Here is a 24,739-nt window from a genome sequence, read left to right as displayed (position 1 = left end):
GTTTGTTTTGCCAGTCCTGGGGCTTGAACTCAGGGCCTGAGCACTGTCCCTGGCTTCCTTTTGCTCAAGGATAGCACTCTACCACTTGAGCCACAGCGCCACTTCTGACATTTTCTATCTATGTGGTGCTGAGGAATCGAACCCAGGGCTTCATGTATCTGAGGCAAGCACTCTTGCCACGAGGCCACATTCCCAGCCCCTAATATATATATATATATAATATATAATACTATATATTATTATATATTATATATATTTTATATATTATATATATAAATATATATATTTATTTATTTATTTTGGCCAGTCCTGGGCCTTGGACTCAGGGCCTGAGCACTGTCCCTGGCTTCTTCCCGCTCAAGGCTAGCACTCTGCCACCTGAGCCACAGCGCCCCTTCTGGCCGTTTTCCATATATATGGTGCTGGGGAATCGAACCGAGAGCTTCATGTGTAGGAGGCAAGCACTCTTGCCACTAGGCCATATTCCCAGCCCCCCAGCCCCTAATATTTTTTACATTACACCTACTTTATTTATTTTTGAGTGTGTATATGCCAGTCCTGGGGCTCGAATTCAGGGCCTTGGCACTGTCCCTGAGTTTCATTGTGCTCACAGCTAGGACTTTGCCATTTGAGCCACAGCTCCATTTTGATTTTTTTGAGTTTATTTGGAAATACAAATCTCATGGACTTTTCTTCCTGGGCTGACTTCAAATCCTGATCCTCAGATGTCAGCCTCCTGAGTGGCTAGGATTGCAGGCGTGAGCCACTGACACCTGGCTGGAATACTTTTAGAAAGGTCACTTGTTCAAAAGTAAGCGTTTGTCCTTCCTTCACAACACAGTGGCCCTCCCTCCCACAGCGTTCTACTAGCAGCTCTTTGGGCACACTGTCCTTTCCAAGGACAGGAACTCTGAAAGGAAGAACGCTGCATTTATTGAGCACCAGTGGCTCTACACTGTCACATTTATCTCATTCTGCAAGTCAACACTATATTATATGTAGGAAGCAACTGGACTCAAGGAGATGAATATTCCCCAACTTCTTGATTTGTACCGGGAAACATGTTTGAATCCATACATCAGTATGATTCTCTTTTTTTTCTTTGTTGGTAGTACTGTTTTTGCTTTTTTCAGTTCTAGGGTTTGAAATCAGGGCCTTGCACTTGCCAGTCTGGCATTTTACAACTGGTTATTTTATGTATTTATTTTCCAAATGTTCTTCATAGCACATCTATTGTCTTTATAACCAGAGAAAGAATAATATAGGATTAAAAAAATATTTTCTCGTCAGTTCTAGTCGCTCATGCCTAAAATCTCAACTACTAAAGACTATGAAGGCTGAGAGGACTGTGGTTCAAGGTCAACTTGGGCCAAAAAGTAAGACTCTAGCTCAACACCTGTATCCAAATGTGGCATGCAGCACACAAGACTGCATCTCAAAAAATATGCCACACACTTGTCATCCCAGCTGCCTGGGAAGTCAATGATCCAGACCAGCCTTGGGCAAAAATGAAATATGAAATATGCCCCCCCCCAAGAAATACCCCATGCAGAGTGGGGGTGGGTGTGCTCAAGTGATGGAATGCCTGGCTGGGAAGCATGAGGAGCTGAATTCAAACATCAGTACTTGGAAAGCAGTCCTCATAATTTTAATTATTAAATTTTAAAGTACTTTCTGAAGTTTGAAGGACTTACTTTAAAGTGACTTAAATACACACACACACACACACACACACACACATGTTACAGTCAGATTGTCTCACACATATACAGCAATGTCTCAATTTTAATGAGCAAATGCTTACCGTTCAGGGGATTCTTCATAAATACTGTGACATTCTGTAGTTTCAAGCATGAGACTTCTACTAAGATTCTGTACTCCTGGGTAATGGAAGTTGGCAAAGGAGTGTGACATAGGAGAAGTTTTGTTCCCAAGGTCTGAGATTCTCTTATCGTGACTGGTTAGCCCACATGTGAGACCATCTAAAGCAGGATTCAGAGAGCGGGTCATATAGGCATCGGCTGATTGAGGCCTTCTCATGGGAGATGATGGATAGGGAGAGAGTTTACTGATCAGAGGAGTCAAAAGATCAGCATATGCAGCTTTTGTAGGTTTCAGAAGTTTGTCAACATGAATATTAAGCATTTTCTGTTCAAAAGCACAAGAGAAGACAGAAGAAGGGAGATTCTGAAGCCATGATAATAAACTCAGATCCAAATCATCACACCCATTACCACATAAAAGGTCAATGCCAAGAAGTACTTCACTTTCTGTAATTTCTTCTCCAGTTGCTTTGCTCTGACAAAATTCAACACAGCATTCATAAAGCAGGCCCTTCATTACAAGCTGAAATAAACGATTGTTACTTGCTTTAAAACCAGCCTCACTTAGTTTCCTGTCAGCAGGGATAAATTCTGCAACCATGACACAAGCCTCTTCAAAACAGTGAACTCGTGCAGTGCTGGGATTCCAGTCCTTAAATTCAGCATGATTGGTCAGACGAGGTAAAGTCAAGAGTAAACAGAGCTTGCTGTAATCATCTTTAGAAGGGCAGTACTCTTCTAGAGCATGTAAACATTGCACAGCTTCTTGCATGGTAAATTCCAACTGTAAAAACAAAACAAAATAAAAAATGGTGACTATGAAGAGAAAAAATGTAAATGGTCACAATAAAAAGTAAATGTGAAAGCCGAAAGTATAAAGGATAAATGCTGGGGCCATTGAATACACTAATTTATAAACTATATATTAGTTTTAACTCAGGAACCAAAGTATTTCCACAAACAGAACATTTTGTTAATTAGTATATTACACTTTCATCTACAAAATGATGTTGCAATTCAGGTTTCAAATAAACAATTTTACTTTTTCAGACAGCATCTCACTATGTAGCTCTGGCTGGCCTTGAACTTCTATCTCAGCCTCCTGGATGCTGGAAGGAAATACAGGCATGTACCACCATGCCTGCTCAAATGTACAAATTCCCTGGCTCTTTTTTCTTTCTTTCCCTTTTTTCCTTCCCTCCCTTCCTCCACCCTCTTTTCTTCCTCCTCTCTCTTTTCTTCCTTCCTTCTTTTCTTCTTTCTGCTGGTACCAGGGCTTTAGGTCAAGGCCTCTTAATTTTCCCAGTGGGTACTCTACCTCTTCAGCTATGCCTCCAGTCCAGCATTTTGCTAGTTATTTGGAGATAGAGTTTCACAGACTTTTTCTACCCAGATTTGCTTCAATCCTTGTTCCTCCCATCTCAGTCTCCTGGGTCACTACTTAGGAGTAAGCCTACAGTGTCTGGCTTCAAAGTTATTATTTTTTAAGGATTAAAAAAAATTAAGCATTCTAGAAGTAAAACTGAGCCATCTCAGTATTTGCTTACTAATGAAGCTTACTATTTGGCTTATCCAAATGCAAAGGAGTTATTTTCTTAGTCCCGACTTGCCTTAAAACAAATTTGTATGGAGATCAAGAACAGGGAATATGGGGCTGGGGATATAGCCTAGTGGCAAGAGTGCCTGCCTCAGATACACGAGGCTCTAGGATCGATTCCCCAGCACGACATATACAGAAAACGGCCAGAAGTGGCGCTGTGGCTCAAGTGGCAGAGTGCTAGCCTTGAGCAGGAAGAAGCCAGGGACAGTGCTCAGGCCCTGAGTCCAAGGCCCACGACTGGCCAAAAAAAAAAAAAAAAAGAACAGGGAATATTTACAACTGATTTACTTTAACGACAGTACAACCAGGTGTCATTGTTTAAAGCCAGTAATCCTACCTCTTCAGGAGACTGAGATCTGAGGATCACAGTTCAAAGCCAACCTAGGCAAGAAAGTCCATAAGACCCTAATCTTTAAATTAACCACCAAAAAGCTGTAAGTGGAATTGTGGCTTAAGTATTAGAGTGCTAGCCTTGAGAAAAAAAGCTCAGGGATGGTGCCCAGGCCCTAAGTTCAAGCCCCAGAACTGGCACAAAAAATAAAATAAGAATAACTTTCCAATCAAATTGAAGTAGTATTACTGAGTTTAAAATAGTTGTATATTCACATATTTCCTCAAAAATTACTGCTGGACTGAGAAAATACTGAAAAAATATTGAAAAAGGAAGCAAACCTACCCAACCCATTCCTAGAACAAAAGAAGCAATAATGACTCACCAAGCCACCTCACTTACCTTAAATGAAGAGCATATACTTCTTCAATTAGCTAACTATCCACACATCATCTTGGCTTAAATCAGAGAATAAGTTTAGAAGCACTACAGATTGAAAGAAATACATCTGCAAAACAGCAGACCTTGTGCCATCTCAGTGCATTAACAACTTGGAAAACTCATAATAATCTTTTGTGTTAGCAAATTAATACTTATGACTGAAAACAAGACTATGGCGCAAACCTTCAGGAATAAAAATCTTACATGCTGGGGCTCATCTTCTGCTGACATTGCATTGTTAACACATAAAGCTTCTAGAAATTTCTGCTTCAGGATAATATAACGAAACCTGTGTGAAAAATTAAAAATGAATCATTAAAAGGGTTAAAAGCTAAAGGATTGATGCCAGGCACAGCAGTGCATGACAATGAACCCAACACTTGGGAGGCTGAGACAAGAGGATCACGAGTTCAAGGCCCATCGATACTACATAGTGAGGCCTCCTCTCAAAATATAAATAAAATTAAGAAGCTGAAATGACAACAATGTCCAAGACTAGAAAAGAACTTCAATTTCTGAAGTGAGTACAGGGCAGAGCTAGGGATCAAACCCAAGGCCTTATACCTACTAGGTAGTATTCTAATATTGAGCTATGTCACCAGTTTGGCAACATTTGTTTTGCCTACAAAACAAATTCTTGGGCTGGGGATATGGCCTAGTGGCAAGAGTGCCTGCCTCGTATACATGAGGCCCTGGGTTCAATTCCCCAGCACCACATATACAGAAAAAGGCCAGAATTGGCTCTGTGGCTCAAGTGGCATAGTGCTAGCCTTGAGCACTTGAGGGACAGTGCTCAGGCCCTGAGGTCAAGCCCCAGGACTGGCAAAAAAAAAAAAAAAAATCTACAAAATTAATTCTTTTAAAAGAAACATAATTTTCCAATGTCTAAAAGTCAACCTGTAAATTACTGTAAAACTTTACTTTCAGAAAACTCTTGAAATATTTTCCTAAGCTTCTTATCATATTGAAGTCATAGCTGAAATAGTAAATCTGAAAAAAAAAATCGGATTTTAGCCAGGCATGGTGATATTCGCCTAAAATCTCAGCTATTCAAACTGAGATGAAGGAAGGCACCACCATGCCTGCTTTTTTATTTTATTTATTTATTTATTTATTTTTTGCCAGTCCTGGGCCTTGGACTCAGGGCCTGAGCACTGTCCCTGGCTTCTTCCCGCTCAAGGCTAGCACTCTGCCACTTGAGCCACAGCGCCGCTTCTGGCCGTTTTCTGTATATGTGGTGCTGGGGAATCGAACCTAGGGCCTCGTGTATCCGAGGCAGGCACTCTTGCCACTAGACTATATCCCCAGCCCTGCTTTTTTATTTTTTAATGTTTTGTTTTTTTATTTTGTTTTTGGTGCCAGCTTGGGACTTGAACTCAGGATCTAGACAATGTCCCTGAGCTCTTGCTCAAGACTACTGGCTCTATCACTTGAGCCACAGCTCCAATTCCAGCTTTTTTGATAATTAACTGGAAATGAGAGTCTCACAGAATTTCCTGTCCAGGCTGGCTTGAACTTCTCAGATCTCATCCTCCTGAGTAGCAAGGGTTACAGGTGTGAGCCACTGTTATCCAGTTTAATGTTTTGTTTTGTTTTGTTTGCCAGTCCTGGGGCTTGGAACTCAGGGCCTGAGCACTTTCCCTGGCTTCTTTTTGCTCAAGGCTAGCACTCTACCACTTGAGCCACAGCACCAATTCTGGCCATTTCTGTGTATGTGGTGCTGAGGAATCGAACCCAGGGCTTCATGCATGCTAGGCAAGCACTCTACTGCTAAGCCACATTCCCAGCCCACTTAAATGTGTTTCTATATATTTTATTTTCAATATGGTACTGGGACCTAAACTCAGAAGCTTATACTTATTATGCAAGCTCTATTTGAGCTAAACCTCCCTGCATTCCTTTAACATTAGTAGGATCTGATAAAAATAGAGCAGAAAGGATAGGAGAAAATGAAAAACACTTCAAAAAGTTCTCAAGACAATTAGACAATTAATTTAAGCTCACAGCCCTGTGTTCACTTGGCTTGTTGCTTGACTGGTGCTTTAACACTTTAATCATGCCTACGAACGTGCTTTCTGCAGGTAAACTGGAAACAGAGCCTGATGGACTTTTCTGCCTGGGCTTTGAACCATGATCCTCTAGGTCTCAGCCTCCTAAGATTATAGGCATAAACTACTAGCACTGGGTTTTAGTCTTACAACTTTTTAACTGAGACTTTTCAAGAATGGGGAAAGGAAGGGCAATTGGCTTACTTAACTTGTCCAAGAATCAAAACTATTTAAATGCCTTTAAAAAGCACATTAAAGAAGTGTTCCTAAAGGTTGAAGGAAAAACCTAATGAACGTAATCATTTTTTAACTATTGCTGTAGCAACAAATACCCAATAAAACATGTCCAATAAAATGAAACCTCTGCCTTCAATCTAAAACGTTGTATGAAGTAGGTATAGAGTTCAGCAAGGTCTTGAAGGAGAGTGAAACAAATTCTACCAGCAAGTGTAGAAATTAAGATGGATAAGAACTTTTAGCCAGAGATGGCTAAAAGTGCATACTTGTAATCTTAGCACTCAGGAGGTTGAAACAGGAAGTTCAAGGTTAGACTGGACTATACAGTGAATTACAAGGTAGTATTGCTATGGTTTAGTTCAATGGCATGGCATCTAACTAGCATGTAAGAATATCGGTTAAGGGCTGGGGATATAGCCTAGTGGCAAGAGTGCCTGCCTCATATACACGAGGCCCTAGGTTCGATTCCCCAGCACCACATATACAGAAAACGGCCAGAAGCGGCGCTGTGGCTCAAGTGGCAGAGTGCTAGCCTTGAGCGGGAAGAAGCCAGGGACAGTGCTCAGGCCCTGAGTTCAAGGCCCAGGACTGGCCAAAAAAAAAGAATATCGGTTAAATTCCCATCACCACACCAAAAAAAAATGAATAAAGGCCTCAGTCCTGTGTCACAAAAATCAGTTTATCTAACATCATGATCCATAGGAAAAGAGATAGGAGACATGAGCATGGCAGCACACCTGTAATCCCAGCTACCTGGAAGATGGAGACAAAGAGAACGGGGAGCTCAAGGCAAGCCTAGGTAAAGATAAAGAAACTGTCTTGGGGCTGGGAGTATGGCCTAATGATAGAGTGCTTGCCATGTATACATGAAGCCCTGGGTTCAATTCCTCAGCACCACATATATAGAAAAAGCCAGAAGTGGCACTGTGGCTCAAGTGGCAGACTGCTAGCCTTGAGCAAAAAGAAGCCAGGGACAGTGCTCAGGCCTTGAGTCCAAGCCCCAGGACTGGCAAAAAAAGAAAGATAGAAAGAAAGAAAGAAAGAAAGAAAGAAAGAAAGAAAGAAAGAAAGAAAGAAAGAAAGAAAGAAGGAAGGAAGGAAGGAAGGAAGGAAGGAAGGAAGGAAGGAAGGAAGGAAGGAAGGAAGGAAGGCAGGCAAAAGAAATTGTCTCAAAAAAAAAAGAAGAAATAAAAGAAAAGAAAACAGAAAGGCTAGGACCACAGTTCAATTGGCAGAGCACTTATCTACCATGTGTGAGGTTCTGAGTTCAATCCCCAATACCACAAAGATAGGGAAGAGAAAATGTGAGGAAACTATAACCCCGAACTCCCCAATTTTGAAGAAATGAAAGTCCAAAATTGGGCTGGGAATGTGGCTTAGTGGTAGAGTACTTGCTTAGCATGCATGAAGCCCTGGGCTTGATTTCTCAGCACCACATAAACAGGAAAAGCCAGAAATGGTGCTATGGCTCAAGTGATAGAGTACTAGCCTTGAGCAAAATGAAGCTCAGGGACAGTGCTTAGGCCCTGAAGTCCCAAGCCCCAGCAAAAAAAAAAAAAAAGTCCAAAATTTGTCAGCAAATCCCAAGCAAGAAAATTAAAAATTAAACAATAGGGGCTGGGGATATGGCCTAGTGGCAAGAGTGCTTGCCTCGTATACATGAGGCCCTGGGTTCAATTCCCCAGCACCACATATACAGAAAATGACCAGAAGTGGCGCTGTGACTTAAGTGGCAGAGTGCTAGCCTTGAGCAAAAAGAAGCTCAGGGACAGTGCTCAGGCCCTGAGTCCAAGCCCCAGGACTGGCAAAAAAAACTAAACAATAACAAAGCAATACTCAAAAACTACACATCATAACTAAAGTGCTGAAAAACTAATGATAAAGAAAAAAATGTGCAAGGAGCTGGTTGGTGGCTCATGCCTGTAATCCTAACTACATGAGAAGCTGAGATCTGAGGATCACATTTTGAAGCCAGCTAGGACAGAAAATCTGTCTGGCTCTTATCTCCAATTAACCAGGAAAAAGCCAGAAGTGGAGCTGTAGCTCAAGTGACAGAGTGCCAGGATTGAACAGAAAAAGTCAAGTAAGAGCATTAGATAATTAGTTCAAGTCCCAGTACCATCTTACACACAAAAATTTTTTTTTCTTCCAAGAAAGGAATGAAGAAAGGAAGGGAAAGAGAAAAGAAGAAAGGAGGCAGGCAGACACATTGCAGTAAGAGCCTAAGAATACAAATTACAGGGGCTGGGGATATGGCCTAGTGGCGAGAGAGCTTGCCTCATATACATGAGGCCCTGGGTTCGATTCCCCAGCACCACATATACAGAAAACGGCCAGAAGTGGCACTGTGGCTCAAGTGGTAGAGTGCTAGCCTTGAGCAAAAAGGAAGCCAGGGACAGTGCTCAAGCCCTGAGTCCAAGCCCCAGGACTGGCCAAAAAAAAAGAATACAAATTACAGCTGACATTATTAGAAACAATAGAAACCTAAAGTTTCCATGCTATTAGGAAGACACAACCCTTGGGATTTTTTACATACTACTGAGTAAAAGGATGTACATATCGGAGTTGCATATATTCAAAGTATATGCAACTTGTCATGCAGAAGTGCTCCAACTTACTATGGTTGAATATACTGTTTTAGGAAAAGCTGAGTCTTATTTAAAATTTTTTCTTGCTTTTCACTGTATTCCTAACACTAGCAAAGTACTAAAACTTTAGGTAAAATCTTACCTTTTTTTGTCGAACTTTTCCATACATTCTAGAGGCTGAATGAACTGAAGAACTTCATCCCATTGACCATCAAGGATTAGTTGTCTGAAGAAAAATCCAAAACACTATCAAATTTATAGATGATAATCAAACACTAAAAGAAAACAATTTTCCACACTAGTGATGACATATTATCTATGAAAATAATTTATGATTCAGCAATTTTGATCTCTATAAGAATGTTATACTTTAAACAAAAAAGTTCCTTTATTTCCCTATTCATCTTACAGTTTTAAAGCTAGAACTTTTCTTTGTGGTGCCAGTACCAAGACTTGAACTCAGAGCTTTGCACTCTTGCTCAGCTTCTCTACTCGTGGCTGACACGCTACCATGTGGACCACACTTCTCACCCCGTATTTTTGCTGATTAACTGGAGATAGTTCCTTGGACTTTTCTGCTGGGGCTGGCCTCAAACAATGATCCTCCACGGCTCAGTCTCCTGAATCACTACAATCATAGGCCTAAACTACCACAGTATCTGACTAAAGACAGTATGTATTATCAAAGCACTAGCAGTAGCCAAATCTTGCCTAGCATGTGTAGACAAGCCCTGGATTCAACCTCAACACTAAAAAAAGAAAAAAAAAATCATTGCAGGTTGTTTCCTCTCATCGAGTCACTGTCTCTCAGTTGGAGATGATTATTCCCAGCCTTTCTGGTACATCTTGAGTGTCACAACTTCGGGTACTCCTGGCACCCAGTGGGTAGAGACAGGACTCTGATAAGCCTCCTACCATGTACAGGACACGTACATGCACAGCAAATACTTATCCTCAAAAATTACCAATGCTGAGAAGTCCTGCTCTTAAAAGTTCTAAAAGTTTGAGGAATCTGAGACTAAAGTTTATATCCTAACAAAAAAATAGAGCAAAGATAAAACAAACACAAACAAAAAAGGAAAACAACAAAAAGCCAGGCACATGCCTATAATACCAGCACTTGGGGACTGAGACAGAAAGAGCCTAGGCTAGACACTGTTCAAAGCCAGTCTGAAATACACAGAGAGACCCTGCCTCAAATAAACAAAACCAAAAGCAGAGGACTGGTGGCTCGTGCCTATAATCCTGGCCACTGAAGAGACTGAGAGCAGAAAATCTCAGTTCTGAGCCAGTCTAGGCAGAAATCCATGTAACTCTTATTTCCAATTAACCAGCAAAAAATCCAGAACTGGAGGTGTAGCTCAAGTTATAGAGTGCAAATATAAAAATTTAAGCGAAACCAGGGCGCTTGTGGCTGTGGCTCATGCCTAATCCAGCTACTAATGAGGCTGAGATCTGAGGAACATGATTCAAAGGCAGCCCAATCAATGCAAGAAAATCCATGAGATTCTTAGCTCTAATTAACCACCGGAAAACTAGAAGTGGGGCTGTGATAGACAGCTAGCTAGCTTTGAGCAAAAATAGCTCAGGGACAGCACCCAGGCCCTAAGTTCTAGCTCCATGACCCAATAACAACAACAAAGTTAAGTTAGATACAATGTAAGGCCCCAGTACTGGCACACACATACACAAACTAAAAACCTAAAACCAAACCCAAAGTCAAAACAAGGAGGGGTAGAAATCAGAGGAAAGAGCAAGGAATAAGAACAATTTGTATCCTACTGTAAGTGGTCTATAAAGTTTCCAAATGTTACAAGGCACTCATCTTTCTTTTTATACAGTAACAGTTTCCCTATTTTTGGATACTTTGTAACAGTAAACATAGAAACAGAAGGATGGGCAGGAAGACTTACCATATAAAATGGACAGCATTTGATTCTGCTTATAAATGAATATTTTTCTTTTTTTTTTTTTAAAAACAACAAGAAGACAATTTCAAAGACCAGATTTTTAAGATACTTACTGTTTAGTTAGTTCTATGTATTGGTATTCTGTGCATTTCACCTCAACACCAGTTAAATTTCATTACAAACCTACAGGGTTCTGCAGCTACTTAGGAACTAGTACAAACTTCCAAAAACATCAGTACTTGAAACAGCCAAAAGAGCACACCCTCCTACTAGTTACAACACTCAATAAGCCCCCAACAGCTGGATGACCACAGCGTAAGACAGAAATACAAATGTAAACAAACTTCTTTAAGGATAAAGCTTTGAGTTTTTAAAGGAAAACTCATTTTGCCCAAGAATAAGCACTTTTTGTTAATACTTATTTGGTATTACATAAAAATAGAATACATTTCTGCCTGGAAATTTGGAATTTCTTTTTCCATCCAACTCAAATTGAGATATATTTAGCTTTCCATTTTGGCATATATATCAATTCCCTTTGCTTGGCAATTCCAACTCTAAGAATCATTTCCTAAGGAAAGAATCCAAGTTATAGAAAATGTCTCATATATAAAAGCCACTCAGTACAGCGTTTAAGAAAATTGAAAAATATAGAACCATTGGAAAATTAAGTTGAAAAATTGTAATGCATCAATGTTTATTTGTTTTGTTTTTGTTGCCAGTCCTGAGCACTGTCCCTGGCTTCTTTTTGCTCAAGGCTAGCACTCTACCACTTGAGCTACAGTGCCACTTCTGGCCGTTTTCTATATATATGTGGAGCTGAGGAATCAAACCTAAGGTTTCATGTATACAAGGTGAGCACTTTACCACTAGGCCTTATTCCCAGCCCTGTATCAATAAGTTTGTAATCAGAGGTGCTCCTTATGATATAATGGATAAAACAGGACTCTGAATTATGAATGCAACAAAATTATTATTTTTTAAATATATATACTGGAATTGCAAGTGTTTCTTGGTGATGGTGTGATTATTTTTACCATATTTACATATTTTACCGTTTTATTCCTATTGCCCTCCAAAATATTTTAAAAATATTTTCTTTACCTTTGTTGAGTCAGATTTCTTAAGTATATTGTTTGTTGATACCATGAACAAGAGAGTTGTGATTCTTAAGACCTCTGGGTTTTACTACTAAAAGTATTCTATGAAAACATCACAGTATTTTGTAAATGTTCCATTATTAAAACATTAAAAAATACTAGTCTTTCATTATTATAAGTTCTATTTTAAATATATATAATATTTTTTTTTTTTTTTTTTTTTTTTTTTTTTTTTTTTTTTTTTTTTTTTTTTTTTTGCCAGTCCTGGGCCTTGGACTCAGGGCCCGAGCACCGTCCCTGGCTTCTTCCCGCTCAAGGCTAGCACTCTGCCACTTGAGCCATAGCGCCGCTTCTGGCCGTTTTCCGTATATGTGGTGCTGGGGAATCGAACCTAGGGCCTCGTGTATCCGAGGCAGGCACTCTTGCCACTAGGCTATATCCCCAGCCCAAATATATATAATATTAATACTTAATGTTTTTTGCTATAAACCTCAGAGTAATAATGAAGTCATACCTCAGGAAAAGCATATCATCTGAAAATAGACCATTTATGACTCCACTTTCTTTCTCAAGAGCCAACATACTAATGTGAAGCTTCTTCGAATTCAAGAAGTCCAAAATAAGCTTAATGATTTCAACCTCTTTTACATTCACTGTTTCTTCAGCCGTCATATTGATAGCCTAAGTATTAAACAGAACAATAACAAAAAGTTAGTCCTATTGTTTGCTATCTAAGTTTTGTTGCATAGAAACTACACAGGTTTCTTGGGAATGTTTCATGAGTGTAGTCTGAAGTGATATTGACTGATCAAAACAAAGTCATCCTTGCCTGGCATGTGTGAGGTACTAGTGTGCAGGGAGAACCCAAGTCATTCAGCAGTGTTCTAAATACGCTGTCAGAGGGATGCCCTAAAGTACTCATTCAGTAAGCACGTAACAGCTTTGTACTAGGCCGTATCCTATACTCACTGATCCTGTCCTTGACAAGTTTACAGTCCAGCAGCAACATCTACATTAGAGTCAAACAAAAAAGCCTAAGTTAAAATGTGACACTTAGTGGTAGGATTAATGTCATATTGATTATATCGATGACATTTGGTACAATTGAGCACATAAGTTAGATGATCATAAAGTTTTAGAACCTGAAAGACTATAAGATCATTAGTTTAACATTTTCATTTTACAGATGATGCTAAAAATTACATAACCTAAACCGTTGTTTTTCCAATACAAAGACTCAGAGCAAGGTAAGAAAGGAAAAAAAACAACTCAGAGTAATGCAAAAGATTACTATGCTAGCTGCAAAGAAATCTCATCAGGATCCAAGTTCAAAGCTAGCCCTGGGCAGATAAATTCATGAGACTCTTACCTCCAATTAACCAGCAAAAAAGTCAGAAGTGGAGATGTGGCTCAAGTGGTAGAGTAGCAGCCTTGAGCAGAAAAAGCCAAGCAAGAGTACAAAGCCCTGAGAAGTACAAGCTCCAATACCAAACCAAAACCAAAAACCAAAAAAACGCATCAAATGAAATAAGGCTAAAAGTCTTATCTTTCTCACCAGACCATCTTATTTCAACTTCACAGGAACAAAAACACATACACATGTATGTACATACATACAGGTTGGTTTTTTTCCCAATCTGCTTACAGTTTTGTCATTTTGTTACTTTAAAATATGAAATGCAAATATACAGCCAAACTGAGAAAGCTCTTGTCAGCAGATAAGTACATTCTCTCTCTATCTCTCTCTCTTTCTCTCTTGCCAGTCCTGGGCCTTGAACTCAGGGCCTGAGCACTGTCCCTGGCTTCTTTTTGCTCAAGGCTAGCACTCAGCCACTTGAGTCACAGCACCACTTCTGGCCATTTTCTATATATGTGGTGCTGGGGAATCGAACCCAGGGTTTCATGTATACAAGGCAAGCACTCTTGCCATTAGGCCATATTTCCAGCCCCATAGTACATTCTCTCATATAGAGAAGGTGCTAGGGTATGATCCAAATACTTAATGACAGAGCAAGCTAATCCCCTTCCAGAATGAGGAAAGCCTGACTCAGGAAATAGGTAAATCACAAACCTCTCTCTCAATATGCATATTAGTTGCTCAATTCTTATTGCTTTGAGTATCCCTTTGCTACCTTCCACTTGTCCACCTTCATCTTGCTCACAGACGTTGTCCAAAATAAAATCAATGAGTTCCACTTGCTAATTTCTGATTATATTTTATCTTCCTAGAATAACTCCTAAAACACACTGGCATTTCCCAACTCTATAAATAATCCTCCCCTTTCCCCCGCACTTTCTTTGGCAGTATCAGGGATTGAACCCAGGGAGTCACCATGCTAGACAAGGATTCTACCATGAGTCACACCTCCAACACTTTTGTTTATATTTTTGTTTGGTTTTGAAATAGGGTCTCCCTACTTTTACTTGGTCTATCCTAAAACTTGATTCTCCTACTTGTAACTCTCAAATAGTTGGAATTACAGACATATACCCCCAAGCCAAGCTAAATCTTCAGATAACGCTTTTTTTTTTTGGCCAGTCCTGGGCCTTGGACTCGGCCTGAGCACCAACCCTGGCTTCTTCCTGCTCAAGGCTAGAACTCTGCCACCTGAGCCATAGCGCCCCTTCTGGCCGTTTTCCATATATGTGGTGCTGGGGAATCCCGAGAGCTTCATGTGTAGGAGGCAACCACTCTTGCCACTAGGCCATATTCCCAGCCCAACTTTCTGGGTTTTTTGGTTTTGGTTTTGAGACAGAATTTCACTGTAACCCAAGCTGGCCTGGAACTTTCCACCTTCCTGCTTCATATTCCAGAGTCCTGGAATTACAGGTGTATGTCATTGTGCCTGGACAGAAAGTAGACTTAAATTCTTTATCATTTGTATTTATTTATACATGTATTACTTAAGATGCTTATATACTTACATAAACATAATTTTAAAGTGAAAAACATATTGAAATAAAAATGTCTTTCTCTCAAAGGTTCTATTTGTGTGTGTGAGTGTGTGTTCAAGTGCCTGGTACTGGGGCTTAAACTTCAGGCCAGGACAATGTCCCTTAGCTTTTCTGTTCCAGGCTAGAACTCTATTGCTTGAGCCACAGATCCTCTGCTGGCTTTCTGCTGGTTAACTGGAGATAGAGTCTCACTAACTTTCCTACCAAGGCTGGCTTTGAAACTTGATCAAATTTCAGCATCCTGAATAGCAAGCATGAGCCACCAGCAGTTGGATCAAAGGTTCTGTTTTATGTCAAGGTTTCAACTACAGCAGAATCTCAAAATCAAGATGAACTGTTATGTTTGCAATGTAAGAACATTCTTGATATTACAAATACTGTTTAAGGGAATCTTACAAAAAAAAACAAACAACACTCTTCACAAAACATAGCTTCCAGGGCTGGGAATATGGCCTAGTGGCAAGAGTGCTTGCTTAGTATACATGAAGCCCTGGGTTCGATTCCCCAGCACCACATATATAGAAAATGGCCAGAAGTGGCGCTGTGGCTCAAGTGGCAGAGTACTAGCCTTCAGCAAAAAGAAGCCAGGGACAGTGCTCAGGCCCTGAGTCCAAGCCCCAGGACTGGCACCAAAATAAATAAATAAATAAGTGAAATACTTAAAAAAACAAAACACATAGCTTCCATATCCCTAACATCCTGGCCATCCTCTGAACATCTGAAATTTCTTTTGTGTGTATGTGTGTGTGGTATGTGTGTGTGTGGGTGGTGTGTGTGGTATCTGTGTGTGGTGTGTGTGGTATGTGTGTGGTGTGGTGTGTGTGTGTGTGTGTGTATGTGTGTGTGTGCTAGTCCTGTGCCAGGACCTGGGAGCTGTTCCTGAGCTTCCTTTTGCTCAAGGCTCATGCTCTACCACTTGAGCCACAGTTCCACTTCTACCATGTTTTGAGAAGTTTATTGGAGGTAAGTGTCTTACAGAATTACCTGCCTGGATTAGCTCTGAACCACAATCCTGAGGTCTCAGCCTCCTGAGAAACTAAGATTACAGGTCTGAGCCAACAGGGCCCACCTTGTGAATCTCTTTCTTTTTCTCTTCTTTTAGTCAGTTGTGGGACTTGAACTCTTGGCCTGGGTGCTGTCCCTGAGCTCTTCAGTTCAAGACTAGTGCTCTACCACTTGAGCCACAGCAACACTTCCGGTTTTCTAGTGGTTGATTGGAGATAAGCGTCTTACAGACCTTACTGCCTGGGCTGGCTTTGAACCTTGATCCTCAGATCTCAGCCTCCTGAGTAGCTAGGATTACAGGCGTGAGCCACCGGCACTGGCTGTGAATCTCTTTCTTAAAGCAACCAAAGTAGAAGACAAGACTAAAACTAGCACGTCACATAATGAAGGCATTTACAGTAATTAACAAATCTAAAGTTATTTTATATCATTATTTATTTATAAAATGCTGCTTTTTTTACTTCCCAGAACTTTAACTTACAAAGCTTTTCTTCAACATGGAAAAGAAAAACAACCTAATTCTATATCCAAGTTTTCAAAATACTGTTTTAAAAATGTTAAGCCAACAGGACATGGTGGTACACATCTGTATGGCCAGCAATTGGGAGGCTGAGGCAGAGGGATAGAGATTTGGAGACCAATTTGGACTATGTAGAGAGTGACCTTACTGAGAGAGTTCCAGGTCAGCTAAGCTACATAGCAAGGTCCTGTCTCCAAGAATTAAACAGAAAACAAACATCAAGGCTCTAAGTTCATTTTGATGCTATAAAATTTGTTCAAAAATTTAGATAAGATTCCATATTCTTTTTCAATGAATCAAGAATCATAAAACATTTCCTAGCCACACAAAAATAATGTGATTTTAATTAAATGGGTCAGGTTATACGTAGTATCAAAGTTGTACGTGCTTTTTCATGTAGAACTATCTTTCTATAAAATAGGATGGTACGGGCAAACAAAGAGGTGAAGGAAGGAGAATATAGTCAAAATACTTCATGTACATGTGTGACAGCAATGAAGCTTGCTGAAATGGATTTGGGAGGAGAGAGGGGAAATGAGAGTAATAGGAAGGTGGGTCTGATCAAGGTACACTGTGTGCATATATGGACATGTCAAAATAAAATCCCTTGAATTACTAATTGATGTCAGTTAAATATGTGGGAAAAATGGAATGTTGATATATAAAATAAAGCTCCTAGTTGAATGTCAAGCAAGCATGTGACTGGTATTTAATAAACAAATTTCTTCCCTTCTGAACCCAGGCCTTGGTTAACACAATGTATCCAAAAGACACACATAGCCTAAGTAGCAAAGTGCCAACCATGAGCAAGCAAACTGAGCAAGGCCCTATGTCAAAGAAATATTGTGAAGACCACTTATTTTAAAATATAACATATGGAGAACACCCAAATTTTATTATATTTTATTTTTGTGCTGGTACTGAAGCTTGAACTTAGAGCCTGGGTACTATCACTTAGCTTTCTTACTCAAGGCTAGCCCTCTATCACTTGAGCCACTGATCCACATCCAAGACCAAAGGCTTCAAACTGAAAAAAAGAAAAAAACAAAAACAAAAGACTCCTACTTATTTGAAGTCGGTACGCACTTAAAAAAAAATATTTGAGGGCGAGAATATGGCCTAGTGGTAGAGTGCCGAGAGAGAGAGAGAGAGAGAGAGAGAGAGAGAGAGAGAGAGATTTGAAAGCCTGGCACTGGTAGCTTACACCTATAATCCTACCTACATGATAGACCATAATCTGGATGCTCAAAGCTAGACCAGGCAGAAAAGTTTAGTAGACTCCATCTCCAAAATAGCCAACAAAACACCTAGCTGGAAGTACAGCTCAAGTGGAGGAGGGCTAACCCATGAGCAAGTAAAGCAAGCAAGCATGAGGCCCTGAGTTCAAACCCCAGTACTGGCAAAAATAAGTAAATATAAAAATAAATAGGCTGGGAATAGCTTAGTGGTAGAATGCTTGCCTAGCATGTATGAAGCCCTGCATTCGATTCCTCAGTACCATTTAAACAGGAAAAGCTGGAAGTGGCACTGTGGCTCAAGTGGTAGAGTGCTGGCCTTGAGCAAAAGAAGCTAGAGCCTCAGGACAAGGAAAGGAAAGAGGAAAGGGAAGAGGAAAGGAAAGGAAAGGAAAGGAACAGAGTGGAAAGGAAAGGGGAAAGGAGAGAAAGAGAGACAGAAAGAAGAGAGAGCATAGGGAGAGAGAGAAAAATGAAAAAATTTTAAACTGAATATTTACTGCGTGCTAATACCAGACTATTATACCAGACCTGTGCTACAAACATTAACCTAGCAGTAGGTGAACATGAAGATAAATTCATACAAGAAGGGTTTTACAGAGTATATAGTATTTCATGGGGCTGGGAATATGGCCTAGTGGCAAGAGTGCTTGCCTCCTACACATGAAGCTCTTGGTTTGATTCCCCAGCACCACATATATGGAAAACGGCCAGAAGGGGCGCTGTGGCTCAGGTGGCAGAGTGCTAGCCTTGAGCAGGAAGAAGCCAGGGACAGTGCTCAGGCCCTGAGTCCAAGGCCCAGGACTGGCCAAAAAAAAAAAAAACAACAACAAACAGAGTATATAGTATTTCATAAGATCTTTCCCCTTGGGGTTGGGAATGTGGCTTAGTGGTAGAGTACTTGCCTCCCATACATGAAGCCCTGGGTTCCATTCACCAGAACCACATATATAGAAAAAGCCAGAAGTAGTTCTGTGGCTCAAGAGGTGGAGTGCTACAGCCTTGAGCAAAAAGAAGCCAGGGACAGTGCTCAGGCCCTGAGTCCAAGGCCCAGGACTGGCCAAAAAAATATATATATATTTCCACTTGAACAGAAATAAACACAAAACAGAAGAAAAATCCATTGAAAGGATGTAGCTATTCAAGGCAGTGATCTCAAAATTGAAGTGTAGGCAAGTATTGGAGTTGGAATATGAAGAACTATGTTAAAGACTTATATATGAAAATAATTCACATAAAATATAAAGTAAGCTGGGTACCAGTAGCTTATACCTGTAATCCTAACTATTCAGTAGGCTGAGTTCTGAGGACAGAGGTTCAAAGCTACCTGGAACAAGGAATCCATGACACTTTTATCTCCAATTAACTACCAAAAAAGCCAGAGTGGAGCTGTGGCTCAAAAATGGTAAAGTACTACCCTTCAGCACAATAAAGCTTAGAGACAGTGCACAGACCTTGAGTTCTAGCCCCACAAACAACACAAAAAAAAAATGTACGTGTGTGTGTGTATAAAGGCATATAAAAAGATTAATACAAATAAAATGTCATAGAAGTTCAGGGCATAACAAGGTTTCTTGATAAGAATAGGTTTAAAGGATAAAGGATCATCCTTAAGGAACAAGATGCTAGCTAACATTAAATGCACATCTATGGTATATCATGCCCTGTTCTAAACATCTCTATACATTACACAGTTCTTAGGACCCTACAGCCATCATTTTACAGATGATTACACTAGCACTCAAGAGACACTAGGTATTTTTCTATAGAAAAATAAATGTAGAGCCAAGACTAGGATGTTCAAGTCTATCATACTAAAATACAATGACCTTTCTATTACAACATCCTGCCTCAAATAATGTTGAGCCTAACATCAAAGTTTAAACAACTGGAATTCAGCCTTATTCCTATGCTATGTATTCCTATGCTGTTCACTAATTGAATAAACCAAAGACAGGGATTCTTGAACTTCTCTACTCATGGGTACAAGAAACAAACCACAACCCCAGAAAACTTTTTTTTTTGCCTGTCCTGGGGCTTGGACTCAGGGCCTGGGCACTGTCCCTTAGCATTATAACTCAAGGCTGACACTCTACCACTGGCACTACAGCTCCACTTATGGCTTTTTGGTGGTTAACTGGAGATGAAAAAGGACTTTTCTGCCTAGGCTGGCTTCAAACTCCAATCCTCAGATCTCAGCCTCTGGAGTAGCCAGGATTACAGGCCTGAGCCACCAGCACCAAGGCTTTTCCACATCTTTTTGTGTGTTCTATGAAAACACTATTTTTCTGACCAAATAAAATTGACAACTCCCTAAATGTGTGCCATGTTTATGTGACCATAGGTTTAATCTTAGTGTAACTGCAGCAAAGTTCTAATAGTACAAGTATGTCAACTTGAAAGGCATAGGTCAGACAGAATAAAGCTATTTCTTCACTAGTACGGAAGCAATGACCCACACTGAAGATTATTTAGCACCAAAAATAGCTCAAGTCAGTTATTGGCTATAGCCTTATTTACAAGAAAGCAGTACTGACTACATATAGGAAGGAAACACCCTTTTGTCCATCTCACCATAGTAATAAAAAAAAAAACTGCCAACAAGTGAGGATGCACCACAAAACTTCCCATGAGGGGCTGGGAATATGGCCTACTGGCAAGAGTGCTTGCCTCTTATACAAGAAGTCCTGGGTTCGATTCCCCAGCACCACATATACAGAAAATGGCCAGAAGTGGCGCTGTGGCTCAAGTGGCAGAGTGCTAGCCTTGAGCAAAAAGAAGCCAGGGACAGTGCTCCGGCCCAGAGCCCAAGGCCCAGGACTGGCCAGAAGAAAAAAAAAACAAAACAAAAACTTCCCATGAGCCCTTTAAAATCACTGTGAGAAATAAAGTCTTGGATTTAGAGATGTTAAAAAGATTACACAGAAAATTCAGTTATCCTTGCCGGTGCTCCTTTCTCTTAAAAGGTAATCAACACATGACTTAATATTTTTTCCAAAGGGCTTTCAATGCATTATATTTACTGTATAGTCCATTCCCAGATAAAAACAATTATCCCCATTATACAGAATGAGAAACCAGAATCAAAAGCAAGGCAAGTAGCTCTTCCAAGATTGCAATCTATAGCAAAAAGAAGTTTTAAACCAGGTAATCTGATTTCCAGTTTAGTGATTTTCTAAAGAAAATTGCACACTTTCATACTGATTGGAAGTATTTTGCAAACTGCAGCTTATACTAGGTACATCATATGGTGTTTTATTCAGTAACTGATTTCACCAACAGAAAAGACAATACAATTATATAACTGAAAATACAGGTTAATTTTAACTCCTGAATGTATGTATGTATGTATATACAAATACACACACACATTCAAGGATTTAGAATTTTATTTTATTTTTTGTCTTACAATAAGTGGCCGCTGCTTACTTGTCTTTCTCATCCCTGAATATTTTCTTTCCTGTTGAAAGCTATCTATCCTCTCCCCCAAAATGTAAGGTAAAATGATTCATTACGTTTTCTTTCTACATAAGGATCTGCCATAGAAAGGAAAATGGGCTCTTAGGCGTTTCTCCTTTCTAGTAAAATGTCAGTGCAACCCAAGACAACATAAGGCGGGGGGGGGGGGGGGGAAATGTATTAGATTTACCAAGAAGAAAATTATAATATTTTTAAAACCCTGCACGTTCATTCCCATGTTAGGAACTTTTAGAAGCGTTCTGTGAAGTCTACGACGAAGGGAGGAAAATCATGTGTTAGGATCACAGGCTATGGATCTGGGTGGAACAAAGACTTCTCCTTTCATTACGCAGAGACAACCAAGTTGCCAAAAAAAAAACCCAAAAAAACCCACCACACAAACCCAGTCTCCCTTCAGACGCCACGCGCGGCTCGAAGAACGACGGGCGTCGCCGGGCCGAGGCCCGGGGCGGCCCCGGACAGCCCTGACCCCCGCTCCCGGCCCAAGGCCTCACCCCGACTGCTCCCTCCCCATTCCGGGGAGGGGACGCAGCCCCGGGAGGGTTCGGCAGCCCCCGGCGCCCCCGCCGCGGGCGCCCCCCGCCCTCGGAACCCGGCCCGGCCCCTCGGCCCCACCCCGCCCGCCCCGTCCTCGCGCCCCCCGCACCCGGCCAGCGCCCCCGACCACTGACGTCAGGCGGCGCAGACCCGCCCGGCCCCGCCGCGCCCGCCCAGGCCGGAACGCGGAGGGAGGCAGGTCGGACGCCGCCCGCACGCTCCGGCCCTCCCGGCGACCAGGTGAGGTCGCCCCCCGGCGGGGGCACCGCCCGCCTCCCGGGCCGCGAGCGCCGGCCCCCCGGGCCGCCCGGGCCTGACAGGTGGCGGCGGGTGACCATGGCAACCCGCGGTGTGCGGCGGCCCGCCCCCGCGGCCCCGAGCTGCTGTCACCTGAAGGCTCCGCGGCGAGCCCGGACCGGCGGCGGCGGCGGCGAAGCGGCGGCGGCGAGGCCGAGGGGAGCGCGGGCGGGCGGGCCGGCGGCCGGGCTCCGGGAGCGGGCGGCGGAGGCGGGAGCGCGAAGGCGGCGGCCTCGGGCTAGGGTCGGTCCTGGTGCCAGCCGCCCGCGTCAGCCCATCCGTTCGTCGGCCCGTCCTTCCCGCCCCGCCCCGCCCCGCCCCGGTCGGCGACTGCGAGGCTCAGCCCCCGGGCACACTGCGGTTGTCAAGCGAGTGGGGGCCGAGCTCCAGCGCCAGCTGCAGCCAATCGCGGCGCGGCCCCGAGCCGCCGCAGGACCCCGCGCGCAGGGCGACTAGGCAGGTGCCTGCGCCGAAGGGAGAGCCTGCTGGGCGAGCACAGGCCCGGGGGCCGGGGAGGCGGAGCTTACCTGCGAGGGGCGGGGCCGGGAGCCGGGCGAGGCGGGGCCAGGCGGCCTGGAAAGGGAAAAGCGGCCTAGGCACTTGTGTGAGCGGCGACGTCGCGATGTCCCGGGGTCCCGGGGTCCACGAACGCAGGCTCCGGGAGGGTGGGTGACCCCGTGACCCCTGTCGCTGCCCAATGGAGACGTGGTTTACACACGGGGATGGACTCCGTACTGCCCATGGGGGGTCATGAAGCAGGCCAATGAAATGTGTCCCGCCCTCTCGCCCTCCCTGGGCTCTCCCGGGCTCCACACTTGTCCTGGAAACTCCCGGGGCTCGTCCGTCCCTTTCCTGCTTTCTGGAAACCACATCTCACCGGTTCAAAGGGCCTGAATTCAGAATCTGGGCGCCCCCTGAGCTCTGCAGCTCAAGCCTAGCACTCTACCAACCGAGCGCCACAGCACCGCCTCCGGTTTTCCGTGGTTCATTGGAGGTAATGGTCTCATGGACTCTCCTGCCTGGGCTGGCTTTGAACCGAGATCTCAGATCTCGGCCTCCTGAGTGGCCACCAGCGCCTGGCTCCTATGTTCACTTTGTTGTCTTACCCTTTTTGGTTCTAAGCTACTTCTTCGTACCCCAGAGACGAACATATTCCACAAATGTATGTGATGCTCAACTGAGTTTAAAAATTTCGGAGTATAAACATACCCATACACTGCCTAAATCTGAAAGAAATGCATCCTCACAAAGTCCACAGGCAGCTGAGCCTCCCAAAAGTGAGAAATGGGTAACAGCTTGGTAAAGAGAATGACCATCAAAAACATAACTGGAAAGGAAGAATTCTGCCCAAGAGAAGAAACCATAACTTGAGGAGGGTAAAGTTCTAAGAAAAATTATCTTAAATTCAGAGGAAAACACACAAAAGTTGAACTCTGCCAGGCACCTGTGTCTCATGCCTACATGTAATCCTAGCTACTCAGGAGGCTAAGAACTGAGGATGGGCGTTTAGAGCCCAGGGCAGGAAATGTCTGAAAGACTCTTATCTCCAAAACCACTAAAAACCAGAAGTGGAGCAAAGAACGCCTGCCTTGAGCAAAAGAGCTCAGGGACAGTGCCCAGTCCCTGAGCTCAAGCCCCACAACTGAAGGGGACAAAAAAGCCAGAAGTGTACTTCATATCACTTTTACACTGTTAAATTCACTGACTATATAACACCAAATTTTACACTACAACTTTAATAGCAGTTAACCCAAAGTATCACCTTTCCTTCTCTACTCAGCCACACTGATTAAGATTAGCTCTTCTCGTCTTTCACTCTAGTTGCTGCAATATAGCAGTGAATTGTTCAGGAAAGACAAGGCTTTCTTAGATGAAGAGCTGCCCCTTAAGTCCTGAAGAACAGCCTCAATCATTTGCCAAACACTTACTGAATGCCTAATCTGGGTCAGAAATCAGGCTGAGCATCATTTGGAAATTCAAGTTTTAACAGGACTGAATGACTCTAACCGTCTTCTGAATTTAATGCCTGTAGGCTAAGGTGGACCCTTTTGGTTGTGTGTGTGCTGGTCCTGGGGCCTGGGAAACTCCCTGAGCTGCTTTTTGTTTCAAGTGCTCTACCACTTGAGCCACATCTCCACTTTCACAGCGGACCCCTTTGAAAATGACTCTCAAATCTAATTGTGTGCATCTGTGCGGGTCCTGGAGCTTGAACTCGGGGCCAAGGAGCTATCCCTAAGCTTTTTTGTTCAAGGATAGCACTCTACTTGAGCCAGAGCTTCACTTCTGGCTTTTTGGTACTTAGTTGGAGGTAAGAGGGTCCTGGCTGGCTTCAAACTGCAATCCCCAGATGCCTCCCTCCGGAGTAGCTAGGATTACGGCATGAGCAACCAGCACCTGGCCTGACTCTACATTTAAAGAAGGAGAATAGAAGAATTTAATATTCTCCAAGTATTAGAAAGTGTTTCTAAGCACAAGCTAGGAAAATCTTTTAATATGTTTACCTTATCTTTATAGTTAAACAGGGGTTTCAATTCAATCAAGCTAGGAAATCATAACTCAAGGAGTTGAGAAGAATTTAATATTCTCCAAGTATTAGAAAATGTTTCTAAGCACAAGCTAGGAAAATCTTTTA

At 42.4% G+C, this 24,739-nt stretch overlaps 1 protein-coding gene across 7 annotated transcripts in view; it reads right to left on the bottom strand.

Moving 5' to 3' along the window:
- Wdr47 (WD repeat domain 47) overlaps positions 1-22,255 on the bottom strand; it is a 67,293-nt gene extending 45,038 nt beyond the window's left edge. Inside the window, exons 1-5 of one of the 7 annotated variants that reach the window (XM_048363717.1) lie at positions 22,201-22,255; positions 12,593-12,759; positions 9,211-9,294; positions 4,379-4,484; positions 1,805-2,607 (exon numbers count right to left, since the gene is read on the bottom strand). In XM_048363717.1, coding sequence (XP_048219674.1) covers positions 1,805-2,607; positions 4,379-4,484; positions 9,211-9,294; positions 12,593-12,750 — 1,151 coding nt within the window. In that variant the 5' untranslated portion in view covers positions 12,751-12,759; positions 22,201-22,255. Of the gene's footprint in view, positions 1-1,804; positions 2,608-4,378; positions 4,485-9,210; positions 9,295-12,592; positions 13,189-22,200 lie in introns of those variants that run through there. The other 6 variants (XM_048363718.1, XM_048363720.1, XM_048363719.1 and 3 more) reach the window with 6 other exon arrangements.
- Positions 22,256-24,739: the final 2,484 nt, after the last annotated feature.

This window comes from Perognathus longimembris, chromosome 15 (assembly GCF_023159225.1).
Source record: "Perognathus longimembris pacificus isolate PPM17 chromosome 15, ASM2315922v1, whole genome shotgun sequence".
Taxonomy (NCBI): Eukaryota; Metazoa; Chordata; class Mammalia; order Rodentia; family Heteromyidae; genus Perognathus; species Perognathus longimembris.
The sequence above is the reverse complement of the archived record's forward strand: the minus strand, read 5'-3'. Positions and strand labels throughout refer to the sequence as shown.